Below are 24,653 nucleotides of genomic sequence, written 5' to 3' on the forward strand. Positions count from 1 at the left end.
ATGATTATATTTTATGAGGGGGCGTCGTGGTGACGCAGCGGATTTGACCGGGTCCTGGGTTCGAGTCCTGCTTGGGATGCCTTGCGATGGACTGGCGTCCCGTCCTGGGTGTGTCCCCCTCCCCCTCCAGCCTTGCGCCCTGTGTTGCCGGGTTAGGCTCCGGCTCGCCGCGACCCCGTTCGGGTCAAGTGGTTTCAGCCAGTGTGTGTGTGTGTGTGTGTGTAGTTTTACGAATACTTTACAACAAGGGTTCTTAACCTGGGGGTCCAAGGACTCTTCTTTGGGATTTCGGGGGTCATGCAGCGAAATCTTGCTTTGAAATAAACACGGGTAAAGTTAAAAAAAAAAAATACTGCTCTACTTAATGCTGTATGGAGGTAATAAATATTTGGGTACCATCCAGCGAAATAGTTCCTCCGAATTGGGGGCGGTGGTTACTTTTCACCGGGTTCTAAAGAGGGATGTTGTACGGAAATTGTGACCGAGTTCGATTTCACCATGTTATTCGGTGTGGACATTTGAGACACGGTGCCTTATGGTTGGATATGTGAAGCCCCGCCCACTTCCCCCGACGCTCCTCCGCTATAAAAGGTCCTGGTGGGGCTCGACGGCTCGGAGTGACACGAGTGTCTCGTTGCGATGGCGGGCGAGAAAACCTTCTACGACTTCTCGGCGGCTCTGGTCACCGGGGAGCTCTTCAGTTTCTCCTCTCTAAGGGGCAAAGTGGTGCTCATCGAGAACGTGGCGTCTCTCTGAGGAACGACCACCAGGGACTACACCCAGATGAACGAGCTGCAGGCGCGCTACGCCGACAAGGGGCTCGTCGTGTTGGGGGTTCCCTGCAACCAGTTCGGACACCAGGTGGGTGGGGCCGATCGTGGGCAGGGGGGGCCGCTGCGACCCACTACAGGTGGAGGCGTGGGAGGCACCTGAGAGCCCCTGTCCAGTAGAACTTAATTGTTCATGGTGACTCGACTCAAGATCGACAACGAAGCTGCAGTTGGTTTGTTTTTGGAGGGTTTTACTGAATGGTGGTGGTCCTTCTCTTACAGGAGAACTGTAAGAATGAGGAGATCCTCAGCTCCCTCAAGTACGTCCGTCCAGGGAACGGCTTTGAGCCCAAGTTCCAGCTGTTGGAGAAAGCAGATGTGAACGGGAAGGACGCCCATCCGTTGTTCGTGTTCCTCAAGAAGAAGCTGCCTTTCCCCAGCGACGACTCCACGTCCCTCATAAACGACCCCAAGCACATCATCTGGAGCCCCGTGTGTCGGAATGACATCGCCTGGAACTTCGAGAAGTTCCTCATCGGGCCTGATGGAGAGCCCTTCAAGCGCTACAGCAGGTGTTTCCTCACCAGCCACATCGAGGCCGACATCCAGAAGCTCCTCAGTCTGATGTAGCGCAAATGGCAGTTGTGTCTCGGCAGAGCGGGAGAAGCGACGACTTCGTTCTTTTGCTGCTCGCCTCCGTCTCTTAAAATGCTCTTGAGCTTTCGGTGCTTTCCTGTACGTGATGCATCTCTGTTTTGACTCTTAATCTATGGAGATTTCCCTTGAAATCTGTGTGAGAGGGATGTCTGATGAAAAGGTAAAAGTCTTAACTCTACAGTTGTATTTTGTGCAGGCAAAGCATAGTAAAGTTTCATTGCTGATGAACCAAATGGTCTTATTTGGGTTTTCTGTATGTGCTCTGTGCAGATATTGGGGTCCCCCCCACTTCCTGTTTAGAGGCTATACTGCAGAATAGGGGTAAATGACCGCTTTTAGCGTGCCTTCTCGTAATAAAACAACTTGTGAAAATAGTTTACCTTTTGAAAGTAAACTAGAAGAACTAAAATCTCCATGCACGGTTCATATTACAGAACTAGGAAGTGCCATTAACACCCTCTTTACTTAAGTGCTGTTGACATATGAGTCCTATCCAGGGACCTGCAGCCTATACACATCACAGATGCAAGTCATGATGATGAGTGAAAACGAGGGTGTAAAAGTGCAGCTTGGCTGTGAGTTTGGGTCCTGTGTGTGACAATTAGTCACTGCATGAAGAAACAAAGTGCGGTGAAGTTTCAACGGGTAGGAGTGTGCAATTTTTTTTTAGATCTAGTCATCGGGCAGACATTCTTCCCTAAAGCCATATGTCTGGAAACAATACAAAAGTGTGTTTCACAAAGAGGAGGAGACACTTGGCTGCAGCCATGTGATTCTTGAGTATAATTTCTCCCCACTTCATAAACCAGTACACATCGAGTACTGGCATAGTTTTTTCTTTTAAGATAGCAACCTGCACATTCAAGACTATCTTAAATCTGAACATGGTTTATGCAAAAACTAATACACTATAATGCAAATAATTAAAGTGATAATCTGATTACAAAAGATACACACATCTAGTATGAAAGGAGACACCTCTTTTTGAGCTATTGTACAGTAAACACTAGTTCCTGCTCATTTTCAGCAGGGTTGAGCTGGTTAATCTTTCATTGATTTATAGTTAACCATGATTACTCCACTTCCTGAGAGCAGCATGAAGTTATGGGCCTGTTTTTGTCCGGGCCAGTCTGTAATGAGCCTATTTTGAGCTACGTAAATGGCTCCTGTGCCACCAACACCATGGCAACAGAGCCTGTGGCTCCTGGCAGGTGCTGCGACTCTTATGAAGCTGTTATGAAGCCACCCTAACCAGCTACGAACTCCATCTGGATCACAAAGCACAAGGGCTACACATCCAAAATAACAATGACACTTTTCTTCAATCCTCACAACAGGTTTAACAAACTAAAACTAGAGTTACTTTAAACACCGGTTTGCTGTATTCCACAAAGTAGCACTGGTTTGCATTTAGCTGTTAACAGAACCCATCCTTATGTTTTATATTTTTTAATGAAAATTTATCAGTTCAAATAATCATCCTAATCTTCAAAGTGGGATTCAAAAGACTTCCACATTAATGCTGCACCATGACCATGAAGAACAGGTTTATTTATACACACACAGAGTATCTAAAATGAGGAATAGGTTATGTGATTAATTCAATTTATTTTTATAGAGCACTCTTCTCACACAATGACAGCATCACAATTGTTAACTGAGTGACAATTATTAATGATTAATTAATGTGTGTGACTAATAAGTGTGTGACAAGCAGTTGAGTTGCACCATTTCCTGGCTGGGAAAGAGCAGGATCGTTTCAAAATGGTATGAGGAAGTTTGTGAACGGGGAAGGAGGAGAACAAGACAAAAGCATGTGTATTTTAAAGGAATTACAAAACAAATCACACGTTAAAACCATAATTTTTTATATATTTGGTACTTGGAGTGATAGATATTCTAGAAGACAAAGAGCTGCCGGGCTGCATTCATTACAGCAGGACCTCAGAAACCAAGATGAGATGCGGGGCCTGCTAGGTTTACCTTACCCAAGTACTTCAATCTGAATGTCTCGAGTAAACATTTTGCTGTATCAAAGATTAAATCCATAAACTGTTTAAGTGATTCAGCAAGTTAAGAAAGTTGTTGAGAGAAAGCACAGCTCTGCTGCTTTCAGAGAAGACACTTCAGTTACTGTCAGAATTAGCCCATAAATTGCAGGCTATATGGCACAGGGTATAACCTCTAATCTCAGTACAGCTGAGCCTGAGCAAAAAGCACATCATCTAACCTCTCTTTCCAGGACCATAGCTGCAAAACCTTGTTCAAGGTGTCAGTTTATATAAATAAATAAATTTAAAAAAAAAAAAGCAGTGGCACGTAAGCGTATAATGGTCAACGATAGTTATAATTTTCCTCATACACAATTCCGAGCTCCTAGGCACAGTAAACTGGTTTATTTAAAAAATTATACATTGAGACATTGTGATATTTTCAGTTTATTTACCAAATATACTCAAGCGCTTAAGAGAAAAATGTTCCTTACGCATAGTACTTACAGGATGTATATTATAATAAGCCATAATTTAAACAAGCTGGAATTACCCTAAATGCATGTACATCTCAAAATCAGCTCTCACACATTTCTTCGTGCGTCTGGGAGAAGAAACCATCACACTTTAACGGGAGCCCAGGTATGGAATGATGACCCAACCTAAAAAAAAAACTTTTCAGTTACAAGTGCACACATTTATACATCCAAATATTTCAAGTGTTTCTGTTTAAGCTTAAATACAAAGTAACAAAAATGTCTGCTACTGAAATTAATCCAAAACTGGGAGAAGCACATTATGGAAATAGCCCAACAGTCACCAAGCTTCATCCTTTAAACTATGATTAAAAAATAAGAGCCAGATTATTTTATATGCATACATAACGACACTACTCTTGCATTGATAAGGGATTTGAAGCACCCGGAGTTCTTGTATTTTATCATTTAGACATTTGAAGGAAAAAGAAAAAACTATTTGCTTAATTAAGTGGCAGCATTTTCCCAATAAAACGTAGAACAGAACGGTGCTGAGCATGGGGACGAGGAATGGCAAGCGCCGCTATCGGTCTCACTGCAGCCGTTCACCGTGATCCTTTAATTACAGTGTAAAGGGGCTCGAGTCCACTCCTCTGCGCTCGGACGCGACTCAAGTTCGACAGCACTGCTTAAACAGTGCCCGCTGGACACCTTAAATGCCAGGTGAGGAGGGACACTATAGTGTTAACTACTTAAACATAATTAAGAACAAGTAAAAACCAGCTTAGGCTGTGGCTGCCGGTGACCACTCTTGAGCAGCCTTACAAAAAATGCTTCATTTTTGATATTTATGAAGGATGACCTGAAGGACTTTTGGCCAGTATACTGTGCGAAGCATTGCGTAACCACAGACCATGTTAAGAGTACTGGATAACCAATCTGATGTATTCTTGTAAAGAATGAGCCGATTACTGCTAATTAAATGTTTACTGTAGTTGCATTCCATGGAAAGACAGATTAGACTTTTACTTTTCCACCAGTTTGTATATATTTTAAACAAACATTTACCAATTTTCCAGTTAAGCAGGGAGAAAAAAATTCCCTCCTCCATGCCACGAATCAATGCAGCCAGATGAAAATGACATTTTTAATTATTAGAAACTTTGATATGTATGCAAATAAAAACAGCACTGTTAGAAGTATGGTATTTTTTACTGTCTGATGGAAAAATGAAAATATAAAATGTTGAGGGATTACAAATATTGATACATGACAAACCTAAACAGTAGGCACCAATCCATTTCACCGAGATATACAGTATCCCAATGCCGTGCCCTTTCTCTTCAGTGAGAATTATTCACTTTCTCTAGGAAGATTTCCATGCAAAAGGAAGAGCATTACGACATAAGATAATAAAACATGATAAAATGTAATAAATGACAACTCTTCTTTCTAGAAAAGACATCCGCAGAGGCCAGGTGTGGCTGTTGTGCCTTTCCCTTATTTATGCGTTCCAAAGCTTCGGCCACAATTTTCTGTGGAATACATGTTCAGCAAAAGATGAAACCAAAATCACCTAGGAGCTTAATTATTTCCAAATATGTTTTAAAAAGAACTCACCACTGAGTATAGCCAGCACTGCACACAAGTCACTATTTTTTTTTTTTGTTTCTACAATGCACAGAAAACAGAAGAACACTCCTATGGAATACAAACATGCTGAATTGTATTTCCAGTCCATATTCAGCTGTAGGAAGTTTTTCGCAGTTTAATCTTGAAAAAGAAAGGTTTATTTCTGTCCTTTTTCAGCCAACTAGTTGGCACAGAGATCATCACTCAGAATGCTGAAACACTAACTAAGACTTGCATCTCCTTGCTCATGGGTGTCAATTCGCTTTTGTTAGAGTAAGGTGAGTTCTAGTCTCCTGCATAACAGCAGAACTTCAAGTGTCAGCAATTTAGCACCATTTCCACAAACAGACACTGTGGCATCCACCCCCCTGGGGAAAAAAAAAAAAAAAAAACCCCACTTGTGATGCATCACTGAAGAGCACAGATTAAAACTTAGCGGCAATAGGAACTAAAGTAGGAAAAATCTACCTTAACCCTTAAAAAAAAGATAAAATCTATAAATGTTTAAATATTCTCTATCTACTGCCTCTCAAAAAGAGCCTGACTGGCCCTCAATCCTAAAGTGAAATTGCTTGAAATGATGCATGTTTTCAGTATGCCACATTGCTAAGAGTCTGCTGATGTTCTGGTGTTATCCCCTTGTTTTTCCATCATATTCCCTGTCTCACAGGGGCCACAGAGCAGTGCTACACAAGAAACCGACCGACATGGCACTACCAACGGCTGAAAAAGGAGCAGCGTGTTGAGCGCAGACTGCTTCAAACCATCCCTCTGAGGTCTGTCCCATCAAGGCAGGACCAGTTAATCACAAACAGCATCTGTGGGGAGTTGGGGTGGAAGGGAGGGGTGATTTCGCTTCAGTTTAACAGGCCTGCCATCTGCCTGGGAGCTTCTTCTTTGTTGCTAAAGGCACAAGTCAAGATAGCGCAATGCTGTACTGTGTCTAAGGGTATGTGTGTGTGTCTGTGTGTGTGTGTGTGTGTGTGTGTGTGTGTGTGTTTGCACACCCAAGAGAGCTGAATGGGATTCTGCAAATATTTTAATCTCTAAGATAGCCTCTCCAACTCAATTACATGTAGAAGCAGAAAAGACATGACAAGTGAATGATACCCCCCTCCCCACCCTCCCACCAAGCCTACCACCCATACTGTTGGAAAACTGTGTACACCTTGGAGCGCTTTGGTAAAAACAAACATGTGCATTTGGCTTCATATTATAATCAATATTTTCTTGTGACATTTCCAGGGCGCCACTGACAAGGCTACCCTTACTTATGTATTGATTATTCCACTTTAACATTCCGGTCGTCCAGTGAGAGGTTAACAATCGCTGTACATGCTTCTTTCTTGAGCTACTGCAGTAAACTAGGTTCACAGGTCAGCAGGTCACGGTCTCCGCAACAGGGAGTCTCTCAGATGACGCATCAAAACAATTCAGCTCATGGTGACGATGCACATGGAAAAAAATAAAAAACCGGAAAGCAACAGAGGGCTATAATAATATCGATTCAGTACAAGTCTTAAATCACTGGAGTAGCTCTGCATGTGTGCGTTAATGCGTCTCATTTTAGCATTTGTCCCAGAAAATCCTGGCCTCTCAGTTGGTGTCCATGTGATCGTCTCCTGCCTCGGGTGCCCCGCTCAGGGAGGCGGAGGGGGCTGGCTTAGTGGGGGACTCCTCATCTCTGCGTTGGTAAAAGAGCACGTAGGCAGCTTTTGTCTGTGACAAAAGAAGGTGAGGCTTAGACTACAGGAACATCCCAAGAAACCAAACTCCAGCATGGCAGAGAAAGGACCACTGGCAGGAAGTTACTTTTCAAAGTGTCAGAACATTAATATATAGTGATGCAAGGCCAGTACTCACAGTAGTAACTATTTTATTATTTTGACAAATTTTAGATCTTTTTTTTTTTCTGTCCTACTGACATTTCCACACAGCGAGGACGGGCTGTGGCTGAAACGGGTCCATGTTGGATCATTACTTCTGTGCTCACATTACATACGAGACATGTGGGACAGCTGGTAACGTTGTGGTTAGTGCTGCTGCTGCCTTTGGACCCAAAGGTCGCAGGTTCAGATCCCATGATTTCCGGTTATAGTTTCCTTGAGCTTGGTAAATACTGTAAAATTACTCCAATAAAAATACACAGCTGCATAAATGCATATATAATTTTAAGTACCTTAACATTGTAAGTTGCTTTGGAAAAAAGTATCAGTTAAATGAATAAATATATATATTTTTTTTTTTTTTTTTACTATTGTGAGAGCAGGGCTTATAACACTTTCCTGGAAACTTCAGCAGTTTCAACTATAGCAATTTTTCCAGCATTTTTTTGGTTACTACGTATTTAACTTTCCATGACGCTAATTTGAATGCATTACAAGGGACAATTATAATAAAAAAAATAAATTAAATTCTCACCACAATCTGATCTTCAGTAGCAGATGAAACACTGCTGTCATCAAAGTAATACCACTTCCCATCGATTTTGTTCTTGCAGTATGCTGTATCTGTGGAAGAGAAAGACCATGGTACCATTCAACATGACTCCAAACACTGACACCTTCCGTTACAAGAACAATACTTGTGTTCAGCTGACCTTTAAACTGTAAATAGAAAGCAGTTCATTTTATTTATATGTACACATTTAAAAGTCCAAAAAAAAAAATTTCCAGTGAACTGAGGGCTAGACACCTTCTCTGTTCAACAACAAAAAAAAAAAAAAAAAAAAAAAAAAAAAAAAAAAATCACATGATGAATCTATTTAAAGGTTTTATGGTTTGTAAATAAATTTTGCAATGCACTGATAAAAACATTTATCTGGACAAGTGAAAGATTTTTTTTCTTCTAAATACAGTATGTTTAAACAAGACACTATGAGCTCCTGACTGACACAATGGCCCAAGATTTCAAACTCCAGTTTATTAAACTGGAAATTCCTCTCGACTACCTTTTACCAGCTTGCTAGGAAACCTCTGAGCTTTACTGTTCTTGTTTCAGGGTTATCTGTGAGATGAGATGCAACTGCTGAAGATATGATTTTGTCTCATATAGGCAGTCATTTGTGACTTGTATGTTGTTCACACATTAGTGGTGTTTCTTCAACTGAAACAGCACACATCATACTACTTGTAAACAATGATCGGTATGAAGAAAATGTAGAGAGAAACTCACAGTGCCCTCCACCCATTCCACCATAGTGGTTAGATACAGCGATGAGGTCATAAATGTAGGGTCCTGCTTTGGGGTCACAGACAAACTCAGACATGTTCAAGTCCCTAGAGTGTGGAGGGAAGGGGAGGGGGGGGAAGAGAGACAATCAGTTTAGACCACAACCTTGCACTGTGTACAAAACATGCAGTGACAGGATACAACTGTAATGGTTATTCTGTTAGAAGTCCAAAAACACCTAGCAGGGTGAAACTTATTAATCACCAGCTAAGATAGATAGTTACAATGCTGTAAAAAAAAAAAAAAAAAAAAAATATTTAGAAGCAGACTAAACCTGGGCAAACTACCACTTCACAAACATCTTCACATCCTCTGCAAGTAAGTATGAGTCAGCTTTTGTTGAAGGTCACTTTCTCTGCCAGTTAATTCTCTCACATTTCCTTGTCCCTGAGAGATACTGTAAGAGGACAATGGCTCATTCAAACATGTCCCTTTCACAACAGCTTTACTGTTATCTACTATATCCCAGTGGCCTCACACACTTTTGGAACACACCGCCTGAAGTGAAGCAATCAGAAATTACAAGGCTGCTAGAAAGTCATAGACCTGTTTTCACATGTATTAGTCTCTGTTAAGATGATTAGAAAGAAATGTGTCAAGACACCAAGAGTTAATGAACTGCTATATTTTCTCTGTTCCTTGCATTCAGTATAAATGTTGAGGCCACTTTCCAAGGGCTGAAACATAAGACTGAGCAGCTCTGAAAGGTCTCAGATGATCCGGTGCCACCTAGTGTACTTGCCTGCTCCATACATTTGCTTATTGGTTCTAATTACCATATGTTTGACTGTGCCATTAAATCATGGAAAAAGCATTAAAAAAAAATGTAACTATTAAGCCCATTATAATAAAGTGATTAATTTGTTCATTGACAGAAAACAATTAGAGTAAGTTTTACAAAAAAAAAAAAACATTCTTTGGCTAACTCAGGACTTGCTATGAAAGTAAGTCCACTGTTAGCCTTTGTACAGCTCTGTAGAACCATCTTTGGCAAACAAATTCAGCTGAAAACAACTAAGAAGGTTAAAAAAAAAAAAAAAAAAAAAAAGGTCCTGAAATGTACACAATTACAGCGGTTTAAATAAAATTTGGTAACAGCCCAAGGCAAATTTCCGAAGAACACAGTATGCGGAAAAATTGTATGCATAGCATACCGGGCCCCATGACCCACACTGGAAAACAATGACAAACAAGAAGACTTAACTGTAATTAGCACCCATGCGTAGTACTGACTGAAGCATACAACTGAATAAAATAACTCAATTTGTAAAGCATATCTTTTTGGAAAAGCTATAGATTTGTTTCTTCACATGTAGCGCCCTCATATTCAGTTAACTTGTAAATAAAGAGGCTGGTTAAAGTAAATTGTATAAAGTTTATATGTAACTACCAATGTTGTCGTGCATGCTAGCAAAAACGGTGGCATTAGACTATTCCAAGAATTGTGTGTCGGCATTTGTACCTGATGGGGAAGTCCACTACTGTGTCCAGCTTGTCCCTCCAGCAGCGGTTGTATGAAAAGCGCTTTAGATGGACCACCAGGATGCGTGGTAGGCACCACAGATCAAACTTCTTAGTGGCTTGCTGATGCTTCCTGCACGTGGGGCAGTACCTGTGATGAAAACCCAAGGATAAGCAGTAAGAGATGTGATACAGCAAGTTGTAGTTTGGCTCTGCTCTACATGGGGAATTGTTTCTACTGGTACCACTAGGTAAAAACGTACTTGCAGCTGCCCGAGACCCACCAAAAAAAAAAAAAAAAAAAAAAGGTTTGAGACACATGCCTAAGCCTCACCCAAAACATGGCATCAAACTAGTAGAATGTTGTCTATAAAGTGGATTATAGTTCAGCACTGCTGCATGTACAGTTTAGTCAAGAGTAAGAAGGCAGTGCAGCAATCTCACCAGGGATCATGTTCTCCCAGCGTCTCCATGGTGGTGAAGAGCTCAATGCACTCCCTGAGAGCCACCGTGGTCTTCTTCTTCTGCGGTTGCAGCATGCTCTCATGCTTCTCGTAGGCCTTGGGGAGGATCATGTCTTTGTAAACTGTACTTACTTAAGGAACTTGTATACATTGTGGTTTTCAAAAGAAGCCACTCTGAAGGCACCGAGATTGAATTACAAGAGAAACTTTCCAGAAAATTTTGCGGTTAACACTTTACTTTGTCTGCCACCTTGTGGTCAAACAAATGACCACACGTGCAAGCAAACACACAAGTCAGGATGGGTCTCATTCAGAAAGTAAAAAACTGAAGTGACAAGTTGAGCTTCTGACCTCTGCTTCCTGATCATCATAGCATTGCTTCTTCATTTCGGAGTCCCAGTCAATGGCTATTGTGGAATGTGCTGTTAAAAGAGAGCTGAAATTGGCCCCCAATGGTTGCAAATATGAAATAAATTACATATCTTTCACCATTACAAAGTCTAAAATGCAAGGTTAACCATAGTTTATATTCAAAGCATTAGACAGAATTGCTTCCTTAAAGGAGAAAAAAAAAATTAAGTTGTATCTATAAACAAAGGCATCCCCTTAATGCAGATGTCTGGAGAGCAAAAGAGAGACAGAAAAGGTAGGAAGAGATACTTGCTGTTCAGTTTGAGGATGTTCCCATCACAGGGCAGAGGGCTGATATTTGCTGTTCCGTACGAGTTCACCATGCTGAAGGAGAACAGCCTGGGCCGAGAGCAGCTCTTTTTGGCCATGCTGCCTGTGGGACAGTCCTCTAGGTCCTCGCCATCCTCCTCCTCAGCGGATGCGTCTGACTGGCTGTTGTCCGGCTCGGGGCTCACCTGATGGTCCATGGCCTCCTCTTCACCTGCAAGAATAGGAAGATCTTCAGTGCTCACAAGTTTGCAGCCTCGGCCAAAAAACAGAGGCAGAGCCCAGAAGAGAGAACTCACCTTCGCACACTCTACTGGGACCGTTGCAAGCTGCCAGTGGCTGCCCCTGCTGGAGGTTGTAGATACCCACAGCACTAGCACTGCAGGACGCCCCCTCCGACAGAGGACTGCACGGATCACCTGGCTCAGCACTGTGACTGGGAGCTGCAGAGGCTTGACTGCTGCTGCAGCTGCTGCTTGAGGAGGAGGTGGAGGCTGAGGCAGAAGCCCTGCGCTCAGATACACAGCCATGAGGCTGCCTCACATAGCGTCTGGAGAACAGAAGAAGGGCCGTCGCATTACTACAATTACTGTAGTAGAAGAATTTAAATACGAACTCACAAGGACATTTCTGGAAGTTTAACATTAATTTAGCAAACAGGATGGAAGCAACTATATCTCTAGCTATCAACAGTAGATCGGAATAACGGTGCTATAATAACTGAGCTCATAGACTGAAGTGTTGCTTAATTCATGTAAAGCTTGTTACACTTGTGTATTGCAGTGTCCCCCAGGAGGCATTTGGCCCACTCTTACCCAATCCTCTCGAGCACCTTCTCATACAGCAAGTCCACCGCGAGGTTCTGGCGAGGAACGGTGATGAGAAGCGGCTGGCCGAACAGCATGGTGCTGGAGGAGCTGGCTGAATGCTTCGCGTGCCGCTCTCGGAAGTACACAGGGAGATTAATCCACTCCCCGTTCTCTTCACCCACCTCGTAACTGGGATATGGAGAGATTGCAGGGAGCACGTCAGAGCTTTCATGCTGTCAAAGCACAGCACAGGGCACAGCACATGCAAAAGAAACAGGCTGCTACAATTCACTAAACAAATGATAAAATCCTGTGAAAAAGTGGTGTGATAATTATGCTTAAATGTGCACTACTGATTTTACTGTCCCATAAGGTAATTTTATACCTGGTTTTCACAAAAAGTGTGCAGAACAACAGACTCACACAAAGATGTCGTCCTTCTCCATTATATGGTTAAGTCCGTCATCCCATCGGTAGATTTTATGGAAGCGGTGGTTGTAAACATCTGCTACTACCATCTGAAATAACCATTATATTTGAGAAACACAGCTCAGCTCACACTGAAAACTAAATTAAAATGTACCTCTTAGGTAAAACAAGGAAACAAAGTGATCATCTAGCCTCTACCAGCAAGGTAAATGTGATGTGTTTGAGAACTTCAAGAGGAAATAAAGAGAGGATTTCCTCACACTTTCAGCAGGAATTCCAGAGTGTTTAGACAAGGCGTTGCACAGGTCTCCCACACTGCCCATCTTGGGGACCACCACCCTGTACTGGAGAGGAGACACGGCCTTTGCAGTGCTGTATTTGACCACAGCTTCTGTGATACATCTAGACCCACAAGTTTCACATATTGCTCTGCAACTTTACTGCACTGCAAGAACATGACCTGGCAACTCACAAGAGACCATCACAAGAATTGTGAATATTATTTTCACCAGTTACAAAAGGAATTATTACAGTAACTGCTTAATATAACAGACTAAATCAATTCATGACAACTCATTAAATGCAAGTGAACTTCTACAAAGAAAAACCATGGCACATTCCGTGCTCTAGGGCTACACAGCAAAGCCTTCCCACAAGCTTTTCCTTGGATTCACTGTGAATCCCAGTAAATTTCTAGGTGCAATTTCCTAAAACTACAGGGTTTAAGAAGGGTAGCTGCTTAGAAATCAATAGCAATTTTCCTAAGGACTTTGGAATACTTCACCCTTGAGCAGTACCAAATTGTTTCTACAAACATCAAGCAATATACAGTAAATGGGGGGGGGGGAATGTCTAAAGCTAAAAGTTATGCAAAACTTTTATGAAAGGGCCAAAACATTATGCAAAAAAAATAAATATTTTAAAAAAGTGCCAACAGTTTGTACCTGCATGGGCCTAGTCTGGGGGTCCATGCGAACCAAGAACACCTCCATAGTGCGGTCCTTCTTCATGGGGAGAGGCAGAGTGAGGTAGCAGAAGGGGTCAAAGGTCACAGACACCTTGGAGCACTCAGGGCAGACAAGAGTGGATTTGAAGAGGCCATGGAAGATGTCCACGATTATGGAGTCATTACGCAGACGGTGGTTCGTCCAAGCTTCCTTTGCTACAATCTGTCCACAGGACATAGTCACACACACATTTACAATCCTGTAGTCAAGTTTACCTAAGTCAAACTGAAATAAGGGGGGAGAAGAATACTGCTCAAGCAGCACAGTATGAATTTACATTTAATGTAGCACTGTATCACTGCACTTCAGTTTCATATAGATCTGTCGAGCGTTCAAGGAAGACAAAGGACAAGCACCTCATCCGGTCGGCCCTCTGCGTCCCTCAGGGCCAAGTAAGGCTTCTTCTTAACCCGATTCAAGTCCTCGTGGAGCCCATCCAGAAGAAAGGCAAGCAGCTCTTGGGAGTCCTGCTGTTGGTACCCGGAGAATTGGGGGGCAAAGCGACCTACCTGGGTCTGGGATTATTACCACCAGGAAGAAGGGCATTTTCAGAATTAAGGTTTGCAGCGAGAATATATCACTTGTACAAGCACTGCACAGCTTCAACAACTCACTCTTTCAAAAAAAAGGCAGAAATACTCTTCAGTTAAGTATAATTGTAACTGAATTGTTTAAGTCAAAGTGTCAAGTATTTCTTTCTAACCCTCTTTATCCAATGACCACTTTTTTTCCCAGAAATGAGGTCAAAAAACCTACTCATAACATGTTCAACTAGAATACCATCATCATATACTGTATATTGTTTTGAACATACAGTACCTTAATAAAACGTATTGCTCAGTGCTGAATTTTAAATGCAATTTTACCATAAATTTAGCAAATAGCCTCACTGAACTCAATAATAGCATAACCATCAGTACAAAATGTACACTGAAAGCATGACAAAGATTGCATAGATGCCATTTTTGGAAAGAACTGAGCTGCTGTTGTTGACGCTTACACTGTATGATGCTGTCTCAGATGCTTCACACTTTCAACTGCTCTCTGGATTTTTTTGACCATTCATTATAAAAATGAAACTCAATTTTTATAAAAAATTATAAAAATATGATTTAATGGAAGGGCTACTAGATAAGTGAATTGTATGATGAAGAGGTTTAATTGCTCATGTACAAACTTTGAAGTAGTTATAAAGCAAAAACAATCTGAGCAAGAATGGTCTTTAGGTCACCATGACCTAAAAACCCTGAGTTTTCTACAGATATTATGCTTACCTTGAATGACCGTGGAGCCACATAGCTGCTGCGGCTGAGCCACATCTGCTTTATGAGGTCTGCGTAGGCCTCCGCAATCTCTCCCCGCATTCCCAGTGGATTGTCCCGATTGATTTCTGCCTCATACAGGTCATCCAGGAAGTACTGAGTCAGTGGGGGTGTGTTGCTCAGGCACTACAGAAGAAACGAAAAGTGAGGGAGCCCATGCAAGTCAATGCCTCATCAGAATAAATACTTATTTACAGCGTCAGCAGAATTATACTGAGTGAAATGAAATACTAACAAGAGAGGGGTAGAAAGTTACAACCATCTTTTGGAAAAAAACTAAATCCACACTTTTGCTAGAGGTATAGTGACAATGCTCTACTGAACCTGAAATGCAGAGTTCATTAAACAGATGTTGCAGAATCATGCATAATCATCACAAGATAAACAGTAAGGAAAAAAAAAAAGGGAGGAGAGAGGGGTACCTGGAGGGCAGAGTTCATGAAGCAGGTGTTGCCCAGGTTACTAAGACCACATAAGCCAGGCTGAGACTGGGCCTCTCTATAGCTGTAGATGGAGCTGTATGAGCTATAACCTCCCAGCCTAGGAGGAGAGATCCACATCATTACCACATTGAGTAATTCAGGAAGTTAGCAGCTGTTCTTTCTACACCTTTACTTGCATAAAGTATTTTAAATTTGTTTACAGCTGGGCAATTAACTAAACCAGTTCAGGTTAAGCAACCTCTGCATGGGTAGCAACAGTAAAGTCCTTGTTGTCTCATGAATCTAAAACACTTTATTAACGGTTTCTTAACCACCAAGGCACTTGCTGATTCAAGAGTTGCATTTCATGACGCTTGTACCAATTACCTACAGGAACTGCTTAATCCAAAATGTTTCTGTACTTGCCTGTTACCAGAGGAGCTGTTGTTCAATGTATACCCGGAGTTGCTGTTGCTATCCCCATTGGTGACGGTGGAAGAGACGATAGCCGATGAGTAAGAAGAAAGTTTTGGGGAGGTAGTGAAGTTACGAGATGTGGCTGTACTGGACCTATGGAACCAATGATGGAGTATCGTGTACATGAATTGCTCAGATGAGTAGACTGGAGATTACAACATCAAGTACAGCACATTTCATTAAATAGTACAGCATGCTGTGACTTGAAGCACTTTAAAAGTGAAAAGACAGGAACTGGTCCATGCATAACAGCAGGCCTGGGTGCAATCTGACATTATACATTCCACAAATTCAGAACACATGGGGTGGAAAAATGAACTTGTAACTGGTGGACTGCAAATTAAAATTCAATAAAGAGGGCTGAAGTTCTGAAACTAGTTTATTGACCACATTATTAATGAAAACCAAATGTATGCTCCCTTGGTAAAATTGTACTGTTAAAGCTATTTATATAAAATGTGTCTGCATATAAGAGGAAAACCATGTGGGATATGAACATCTGACATGTACTCTTTTTTTGAAGTTTAATACTTTCAGCAAAATCAAATGTCTGCACTTACCTACTTATTTGGCAGAATGTATGTAGTTTCTTATTAACATATGTAGAATAAATATAGTGACAGAATATCTGAATTTCCAAGACAATTTTGTATGAGAGCATAAGACATTTGTCAGTGTAGTAAAGAAAATGTTCTGAACAAAAATACTGAATCCAACACTTAGCACCACAAACTGAGCAGATCCATCTCGAGAGATGAGGACTCCGCTTTAAGTCCTCGACTCCAGTGCTAGCAAGCGGTAACTGCTATCACGTAAAGACTAGTCATTTCAGTCTGGATATCAGGTCACGGTGACTGTTTGACCAGCGTGTGGTATAACGTACCACTTGTGTATGCATTACAACTGAAGCAAGGACTGTCAATGAAACCGACTGGAGAGAATGAAGAACAGAGCTACTGCAGAAATCGAGGTTATATAGAACACCATTCCTCCTCCGTGTGCACGTGTCCCATTCCCTCTATACAGTTATATCCAAACCTGACCAAGCTTGAGAAGAAAGGCCAACAAATGGAACCCACTGAAGGTGGTGCCTTAAGGGTTGATCAAATCTCACCAGTGCCTCTACTGGTCCTTGCAAAGATCAGGAAGATGAGAACCAAGAGAAGTACTAAACAGGGAGGTGCTGTGGTAAACAGATACAGAGATAAAAATGTATGTGATCCCCCTAAATCTGAAATGATTGGTCCAAGGAGCTCACACCACCCAAGAAAGGTGGCAAAGTGTGGTAAAAACTGGAGAGCTTCAACATCAGTCACTTGCATCAATTAGACGGTAGCAACATTCATGATCCAAAACCCATGAGGCATGGAAACCTGTACGGTAGGGGCTGTAAGGCCCTTGGTGAGAATAGCCAAGGGCTTCAAGGTGCACGGGCCACCATCTGAGTATGGATGTCAGAAGGTACCGTTATCAGAACATATCGGAGAACAGCGACAAACAGCATGTTAACATAAGGGTACAGAGGAAATCTGTGAATTTGAAGATCATGAAGTCTGAATGGGGTGAATTAGATAATCACAATCATATGGTTGGTTGACTGCCAATAGATATGATTGCAAACATGGAAGCTAAAACGGAAGGTCTACTAGTGTGGCAGCCCAAGGCTCCATGTCAAACAAAGGAAAACAGATCAAAACCCTGAGAAATGCTACAAAGGCAGGAAAGAAGGCCACTAAGTAAAAACATGGAGGAAGGCACACATGTTCATACTGGAACTCAATGACCCCTTCCCCCAACTATTTATTTACATTTATTCATTTAGCAGATGCTTTTGTCCAAAGCAACGTACATCTCAGTAAAAGTACAATTTATGCATTACATTAAGCAAAAGAAACATCGCTGCAGACATGAAAGTCTCAAGTAAACCTAGTTTGTTACCTACCACTTGCTGCACCAAGGTTCATCGTTCAAGCAGGCGCATAAAACACAGAACAGACAAATCCTGACACCCTCCTACCTTTATTTATTTATTTTAAATATTGTAAGCTACACAAGCAAGCAAATACAATGCAGGAGTAGTGGCTGATTAAAGGCTTTATCTGGTGATGCTCATAAAGTTACTGTGCATAAACATTTACACCGTACATGAGCTGGAGAGATCTTGGGCAAAGTAGGTCTGGAAAAGGTGAGTTTTTAGACCCTTCTTGAATGTAGATAGAGTTTCCACAGTTCTGAGTGACAGGGGAAGATCGTTCCACCACAATGGAGCCAGAACCGAGAACCTCCGAGCTTTACCATTACCTTTATTAATAACACACAACCGCAATTACAGATGCCAGAGATTCTACCAAATACAACAAGTAAGCTCCTCTCCTGCTATACTAGCAGCCCTCTTAACTTAACCAGAAGACAGCATGCATGCAATGACTGGGATGGGACAGCAAGGTTGAGTGTCTGCTGGAAACAGGTGCCGAAATAACATGCAACTCCCACAACAACGATCACTGCCATTACGTGGAAAAGGTTAAAGGGCTCACAGAGCCAGAGAGCACAAAATCCTTCTGAAGCAAAAATTAAACAGGTCAGTTTTACTGGAACTCAACCTGCTAGTATACAAGAATATACTATCTGCTAGGCATCAGTGGCCATCCAGTCACTCAACACTGATGCTGTCACCAAATGCAAAGTACAGACAAACTAAGACACTACTAATGTCAGAGGCTACGTGCTACGAAAGAAGTTGACATTCCCAAAAAAAAAAAAAAAAAAAAAAAAAACCCCTCACACCACCAGAAGATATTTTAACACTGTCTAGTATGCAAAAGTGATGCTCCTTTGAAGGCAGTGGTTACAGAACGGCAGTAAGCTGCATGAGGAAAGTATCTGGAATTCCAGTGGCACTGTCTGCTTTCTTGGGGGATCAGAAAAGATGACACTGCAAATTCAAGAACAGTGGTGGGGAAGAGGGTTCCTGAAACACACTCAAGCAATTCTGAAACTCCACCTCACTTGTCAAAAGTAACAATCCCAACACCAAGGTTACCATCTCTCTGTTTGACACTTTTGCCCTACTAAGCCCCTTCAGCTCTGTTGGTTAGTCTACGAACTGTGTAGAGTTTGCATGTTCTTTCTGTGGGGGTTTCTTCCCACAGTTCAAAGACATGCTGTTCAGGTTAACCCATAGTCTGTGAGTGACAGTGTGTTCCACTCATGTATGGATGTGACCCATTGTATCTGGCAGTGTAAGTTACCTTGATGAATAAGGTGTGCGAGCTGGTAACACTACATGGAGTTCATTGGAAGTCACTTCGGAGAAAAGCGTTTGCTAAAATAAATCAATGTAAATCAAAGGACAACCAATGTCTCTTTCCAGGTCTACAGACTTAAAACCACCAGATTTACACATGAGATTTCCTGGTGGACTGGTGCTGGAAAGTAATCAATCCTGTAAAGACTGCTTCTCAACTGGCTGCTAAGAACTACCTCAGAGGAACACAACTTAGTGTCTCCTGCAGAGTGAGTCCATGTGAAGACACCAGAGGAGGAGCTTGTAGGGGCCAAGAGAGAACCCTACCGGGTACTGTTGATCACAAACACTGCTGACAAGGTCAAAAGGCAAGCCCAGATAGAGCTATGCCAGCCACCTGAAACAAGCAATGATGCCTGCAGCAGTCCCGGAGGAGTGCTAACCATGACGTCCTAGCAACCTCTCACCATAACACCTAGGCTGTTGGTCTATGGGTCACAGAGACATCACACCAGGCAGACGACCAGATGAAATTCATACTGGCTGAAATTACATCCAATCGCATGTGCCACTTGGCAACTGTGCATGTAACTAGATTTAACCTATGTTCCTAGACTCGTTTCTCTCACTTTGTGTTTTAGGGGAGATGTGGCAGATTCTTTAATTTTGCGGTTTGTATTTTTGTACACGCACGCACACACACGAACTGCCTGAAACTGCTTGTCCCAAGCAGGGTCGCAGCAAACTGGAGCCTAACCCGGCAACACAGGGTGCAAGGCTGGAGGGAGAGGGGACACACCCAGGACGGGACGCCAAACCGTCACAAGGCACCCCAAGCAGGATTCAAACCCCAGACCCACCGAAGAATAGGACCCGGCCAAACCCGCTGCGCCACCACGTCCCCCTATTCTTGTACAGTCCTGTGCAAAAGTCTTAGGCACTTAGATGTTTCACAAAAATGTTTTAGACAGTTATTTAATGTATTCTGAATTAGTGTCAATGGGAAAGCGCATATTTTAGATTTCCAACCATTCCTTTTGCAAATAGGTACAGTATTACAGTAAGGGTTTTGTATGTCATTAAAGGACACACACAGAGAATCTAAAATCATTTATCCCAAGTGGGGGTTGCGGCGAACTGGAGTCTAACCCGGCAACACAGGGTGCAAGGCTGGAAGGGGAGGGGACACACCCAGGACATGATGCCAGCCCGTCGCAAGGCACCCCAGGCAGGACTTGAACCCCAGACCCGCCAGAGAGCAGAACCGGCCAAACCCGCCGCGCCAAGCAGTTGACGACGATGGATGGTTACTAAGCTTTGTAGGAAGTTTCTTAATCAAGAGCATTATTTTTGGAAGCATTCTTACTTTACAGCCCCCCCCCAAGTGCCTAAAACTTTTGCACAGTGCTGTATGTACTCATTTTATGCAAGTTATTAAAAAAAAAAAAAAAAAAAAAAAAAAAAAAAAAAAAAACTTTGTTAGTAGTTCTAGTTATTTAGCACAATGCTTGTAGTTACTTAGCTCAGAATCCATGTAGCTACCTAGTAACACAGAATGTAGTTCCAAGACAATTCAATGTGAGAGTATAGGACAAAAGTTAGAGCTCCTGTACACACAAGTCACACAAGATTGGCATATATGTAGTAACAGAATGAAAAACTTCTGAACAAAGTGTCCATTTGTTTTGTCCTCACCTCGAAAGAACCAGGAATTTTTTTTTAAATTAAAAAAATTCAACAGCAATAAGCCCCAAAATAATCCTGTATTTTGAGAGAGGAATGCATCAGGGAAACAAAACTTTGCCTTACTTTGTATGTGGAGATTGCCTGGGCCATGTCCCATCCTCGTTTTTCTTCTCAATCACCAGAACCTGTGGGGAATAAAGCAATGAGGGATCACACACCACACTGAGAGAAAGAGAAGAGCTCAGATGTGCATAGGTCACAGCAGGCCACACAAAATGTATTCAGCCTGAAAGACACTGATTATCAGTAGCCTGTCAGGGACAAGCAAAGTGAAACAACACTCAATATCTGACCAAAGTACTCTACCTGACCCTGGAACAGACCAGCATCCTGCACCGTGCTATCAGGCTTGTTCAGCTGTTCATACGTGTTGCTCATGTATTTGTTCCATAGCCGTGTCTCCTTCTCTGAGGGGATGTCAAATAGTGACCTCATCTCCTTCTCGATGGTATCTGAGGACAAGTGAATTAAAGGGCATCCTCACTCACAGTGCTCACTGGTATTGGGCTTTTGTGCTTCTCCAATAATGCATTTAAAACAGCTTAGGTAAAGAGCCTACAAGACTTACAACAGTTGTATCACCAGTTAGCACACATCCTTTAATTGTCCCTAAAATTATTTTGAGAAAATGTTGACTGTGCCTTACCTATGGTGTCAGCCTTGCTGAAATGCCGTGTAACCACTTTGTCCATGTTATTGTTCTCACACAAGTTGAGCTCCAGCAGATAGACCTCCACTTTACAGTGTTTGACAAACATACCATGTTCCACCACCTAGTAAAACAGCAATGGTAATGTCAGAAAGACAGCAAAGTCAGTTTAACAATGGTCAAATTTAAGCTGTAATCAGTGTGGCCATTTTCATACATTACAGCTCTTTGTGTATACCAGCATAAAAGTACTGACACTGTCCTAATACTTGTGAGTTTTAAAATGCTGAGATTTATTGATGTGGAAAGAATGACAGCACATCTCTACTAATGGCCTTTGACAAAACAGAAACAAGAATACAGCATGTCATTTATGATGTTTATAACAATGTAGTTTGTTAACAAGAATGCTACAATTACTATCATGCTGAAACCAAAGGTGAAACAACCATGCTCTCCAAATTCCATGTGCTAGAAACAGCTCCTGTGACAACTCTACTAATGACTTTATAGATATTTCAACAACAATACCCCTTGGGTCAGGCAGTATTACTCTAGTCAATATGTGTGTGTGTGTATATATATATATGTGTGTGTATATATGTGTGTGTGTGTGTGTGAGAGAGAGACGACATCTCATATGCTACCTAGTTCTCGATCATTTCAAATACAACACACAAAATGTAACCATTTTAGGCTGGAAATACACCACTGTTCCACAGTTCTATAAAAGATCTTACTACATGAAATGAAAAGTGTTCCAAGGAAGACAGGGAACAACATGGCAGCACAGATGAGAACACAATGTAGCTGGTGAAATCTAGAGACATTTCTTTTTGAGATAGCCCACCTTTCGGACAATGGGGCGCTGACCCTCGAGGCAGCCATACCAGCTGACAAGCTTCTGCCAGGCTTCTGTAGGCATCAGGACATAGTCTAACTCATCAATAAGATGTTCCTTCAGCGTTTGGGTTTCTTGGTCTGTAACATAACGAAAGTGCAGGGAGAAGTCAGTGAAAGACCAACACCCGCAATTCATTTCAAAACATTCTGTACTGTCCTGATTGTGAAACATATATAATATAGCAGTTTCCAATTTTGACAATCAATGTTATTTCTGCATTTGCTCTGGAACTTTTCTCCAAAATGATTTACAATGTTAGGTTCATACACAAGCCCAACTACATTGACTTAGCCCCATTTATATAGCTGGGTGATTTTTACTACATCGGTTCAGGATAAGTACCTTGAAGGTACTAAAGAAGAAGCAGAACTAAAGCCTGGGTGCTCACATTGTTGCCTAAGTGACGTCAAATACCAAAAACTGAGATAGGACTTCAAGGTTCTCTGTGTAGCTCACCTGAAAAAAGCCCTGAGTTGTCAATAGGTCCAGGATAGAGATTGTGCTCTCCAACGTTGTACATGTCCCAGCTGTCAAAGCCAACATACTTCTTCCACTGTTTAAACCACCGACTGTCAATCAAGAACCTAAGAAATGAGAAAAACCATACCGAGTAATCCACACACACCTAACTTTAAGCAATGTACATTTTTCCACCATTTATAACACGTGCTTTACGGAAGCAGTACCTAATGCAAAGGAATCATAAGTATATATTCATTTCATACCATAAAGAATTTACACCACACATATTCATCTCCTTTGCAGGATCATATAGCTATTCAGATGTTACTATTCAAAGTAACTGAAACGGTTAACACTGTAATACACTTATTTTGACCTATTCAGAGAGAACATTAGGTGGAAATAAACAGCAACAACTGAGGTCACACTCGCCAATATAGTAACAGTGAGGATGTCCTAATCTCGTCTGAAGCCAGGATCAATTCCTCTGCATAAGCTTGTTACTGGGATTCCATTACATGGTTAAACAGAGTACCTTGAATGTTCAGAACTTTTTTTTTTTTCTTATTTTTTTGAAAGAAACACATTTTATCACAAAAGACTGGCCATGCTGATATGACTGTGTTTATCATTTATGAGGCCTAAACTGTTCTGTGGCTCCTCACTATCAATGAGGAAAAATCATGATGATCTGCGGGCTGGAGTGGCTGCTTCTCACTCGGTGCAGCTCTTTCCATTCAGCAGCTCAAAGCTACGCAATTGCCAATTTTCTCAAGTTAAGGGAGGGCGGAAAGTTTAAATGAATAAAAAGCAGGTCGTTCGTGCGGCGCTGTTGTCCTGACAGACCGTGCCGTGCGTGCGGCACCGCAGCCGAGAACACGAACGAAGCGGCTCCTCCTGTCTCTTTCTACCGGCAGATTTGAGGAACTGACTCATCGTCCTGTGCTGAAACATCATGGGCAGTTCTCAGATTGTCTTTATAAAACATGATTAAAATACACAACAGGGCCACATTTGAAAAGCTGCCCTGTAAAGCAGGAGCGCCGGCCGGAGGACGCGCTGGGTCACATCCAGCACACATGACAAAGCACTGAGTCAGCCGCTGCGGCCTACACATCCTCGAGTTTTCCTGCCATCCCTCCCGGGCACACCTGACGTGGCCCGGGGTACCACATGCCGGGTAGATAGATAGAGGAAGTGCTTTCTGTAAATAGCTTACATTGTGGCGAAACTCACTATGGCTAAGGCGGACAACCCGGCTATAAGCAGAGCTTATTTTGCGGACAAGTAAACATCATGTCCAATGAAATGAGCGGATTAAAGCGGCCGTTTCCTGCATCGTTTCGTATCGCCGGCTCCTCATGCCGCCGCTCCTCGGCTCGCTCGGGCCTGTCATCATCATGACCGGCGGCCGGTATCGGAACTGCGGCTCGAAGTGGAGCTCAAAGCTCACCATTCGTCCCCCTTCCGCAGCGGCGTCTTCAGCAGCGTCCCGATAGTCTGCTTCTGGCTCTCAGTTGAAGGAATAGGTATCTGAACAGGCACCGGCTCCGGATCGGGCTCTGCCCCACTACCCGACTCGGGTCCGCCTCCCTCGGCCATCGCGCCGTCACTGAAGCGCAGTCGGCGGGGGCGCGCTGGAGCGGAAATGCGATTCGCGAGCGGGCGGACGGCGCGGGAACGGCGCGAGAGCACCGCGAGAGTAGCCGACGCTGCGCGCGCCTCGTGCAGTCGGTTCACTCGCCGAAACACCGCCTGTCAGCGTGATCGCGTCATAGAAGCTGCTCGTCAGTCAGAGCCGTTCGCCCTGCCCTGGGCC

The 24,653-nt window shown here is 42.6% G+C and overlaps 2 protein-coding genes across 2 annotated transcripts; one reads left to right on the forward strand and one right to left on the reverse strand.

Moving 5' to 3' along the window:
- The first annotated feature begins 597 nt into the window (after positions 1-597).
- On the forward strand, positions 598-1,652 carry LOC108923434 (glutathione peroxidase 1). Its single transcript, XM_074559683.1, has 2 exons — positions 598-861; positions 1,053-1,652. The coding sequence occupies exons 1-2, from the start codon at positions 640-642 to the stop codon at positions 1,398-1,400; spliced, it is 570 nt and encodes a 189-aa protein (XP_074415784.1). The 5' UTR covers positions 598-639; the 3' UTR covers positions 1,401-1,652.
- Positions 1,653-3,123: 1,471 nt separating this feature from the next.
- On the reverse strand, positions 3,124-24,568 carry usp4 (ubiquitin specific peptidase 4 (proto-oncogene)). The gene is made up of 22 exons (XM_018734153.2): positions 24,288-24,568; positions 22,829-22,956; positions 22,319-22,449; positions 21,466-21,592; positions 21,126-21,271; positions 20,883-20,944; positions 15,776-15,919; positions 15,350-15,467; positions 14,880-15,053; positions 13,962-14,120; positions 13,543-13,767; positions 12,859-12,942; positions 12,593-12,687; positions 12,176-12,358; positions 11,660-11,910; positions 11,347-11,574; positions 11,034-11,104; positions 10,663-10,778; positions 10,220-10,369; positions 8,701-8,804; positions 7,948-8,036; positions 3,124-7,245 (listed from the first exon to the last, which is right to left on the reverse strand). The coding sequence occupies exons 1-22, from the start codon at positions 24,434-24,436 to the stop codon at positions 7,123-7,125; spliced, it is 3,057 nt and encodes a 1,018-aa protein (XP_018589669.1). The 5' UTR covers positions 24,437-24,568; the 3' UTR covers positions 3,124-7,122.
- Between the last annotated feature and the right edge of the window lie 85 nt (positions 24,569-24,653).

The sequence above is a fragment of the Scleropages formosus genome, chromosome 22 (genome assembly GCF_900964775.1).
Source record: "Scleropages formosus chromosome 22, fSclFor1.1, whole genome shotgun sequence".
Taxonomy (NCBI): Eukaryota; Metazoa; Chordata; class Actinopteri; order Osteoglossiformes; family Osteoglossidae; genus Scleropages; species Scleropages formosus.

What these genes read in the sequence shown, in the direction of transcription:
- usp4 (XM_018734153.2), bottom strand. Translation starts at nt 24,436, where the DNA reads ATGGCCGAGGGAGGCGGACCCGAGTCGGGTAGTGGGGCAGAGCCCGAT. An exon ending in CCCAGACTAGGCCCATGCAG is followed by an intron (nt 12,943 to 13,542) that starts GTACAAACTGTT and finishes TCTCCTCTCCAG; the next exon opens with TACAGGGTGGTGGTCCCCAA. An exon ending in AAGGTGCTCGAGAGGATTGG is followed by an intron (nt 11,911 to 12,175) that starts GTAAGAGTGGGC and finishes TCTGTTCTCCAG; the next exon opens with ACGCTATGTGAGGCAGCCTC.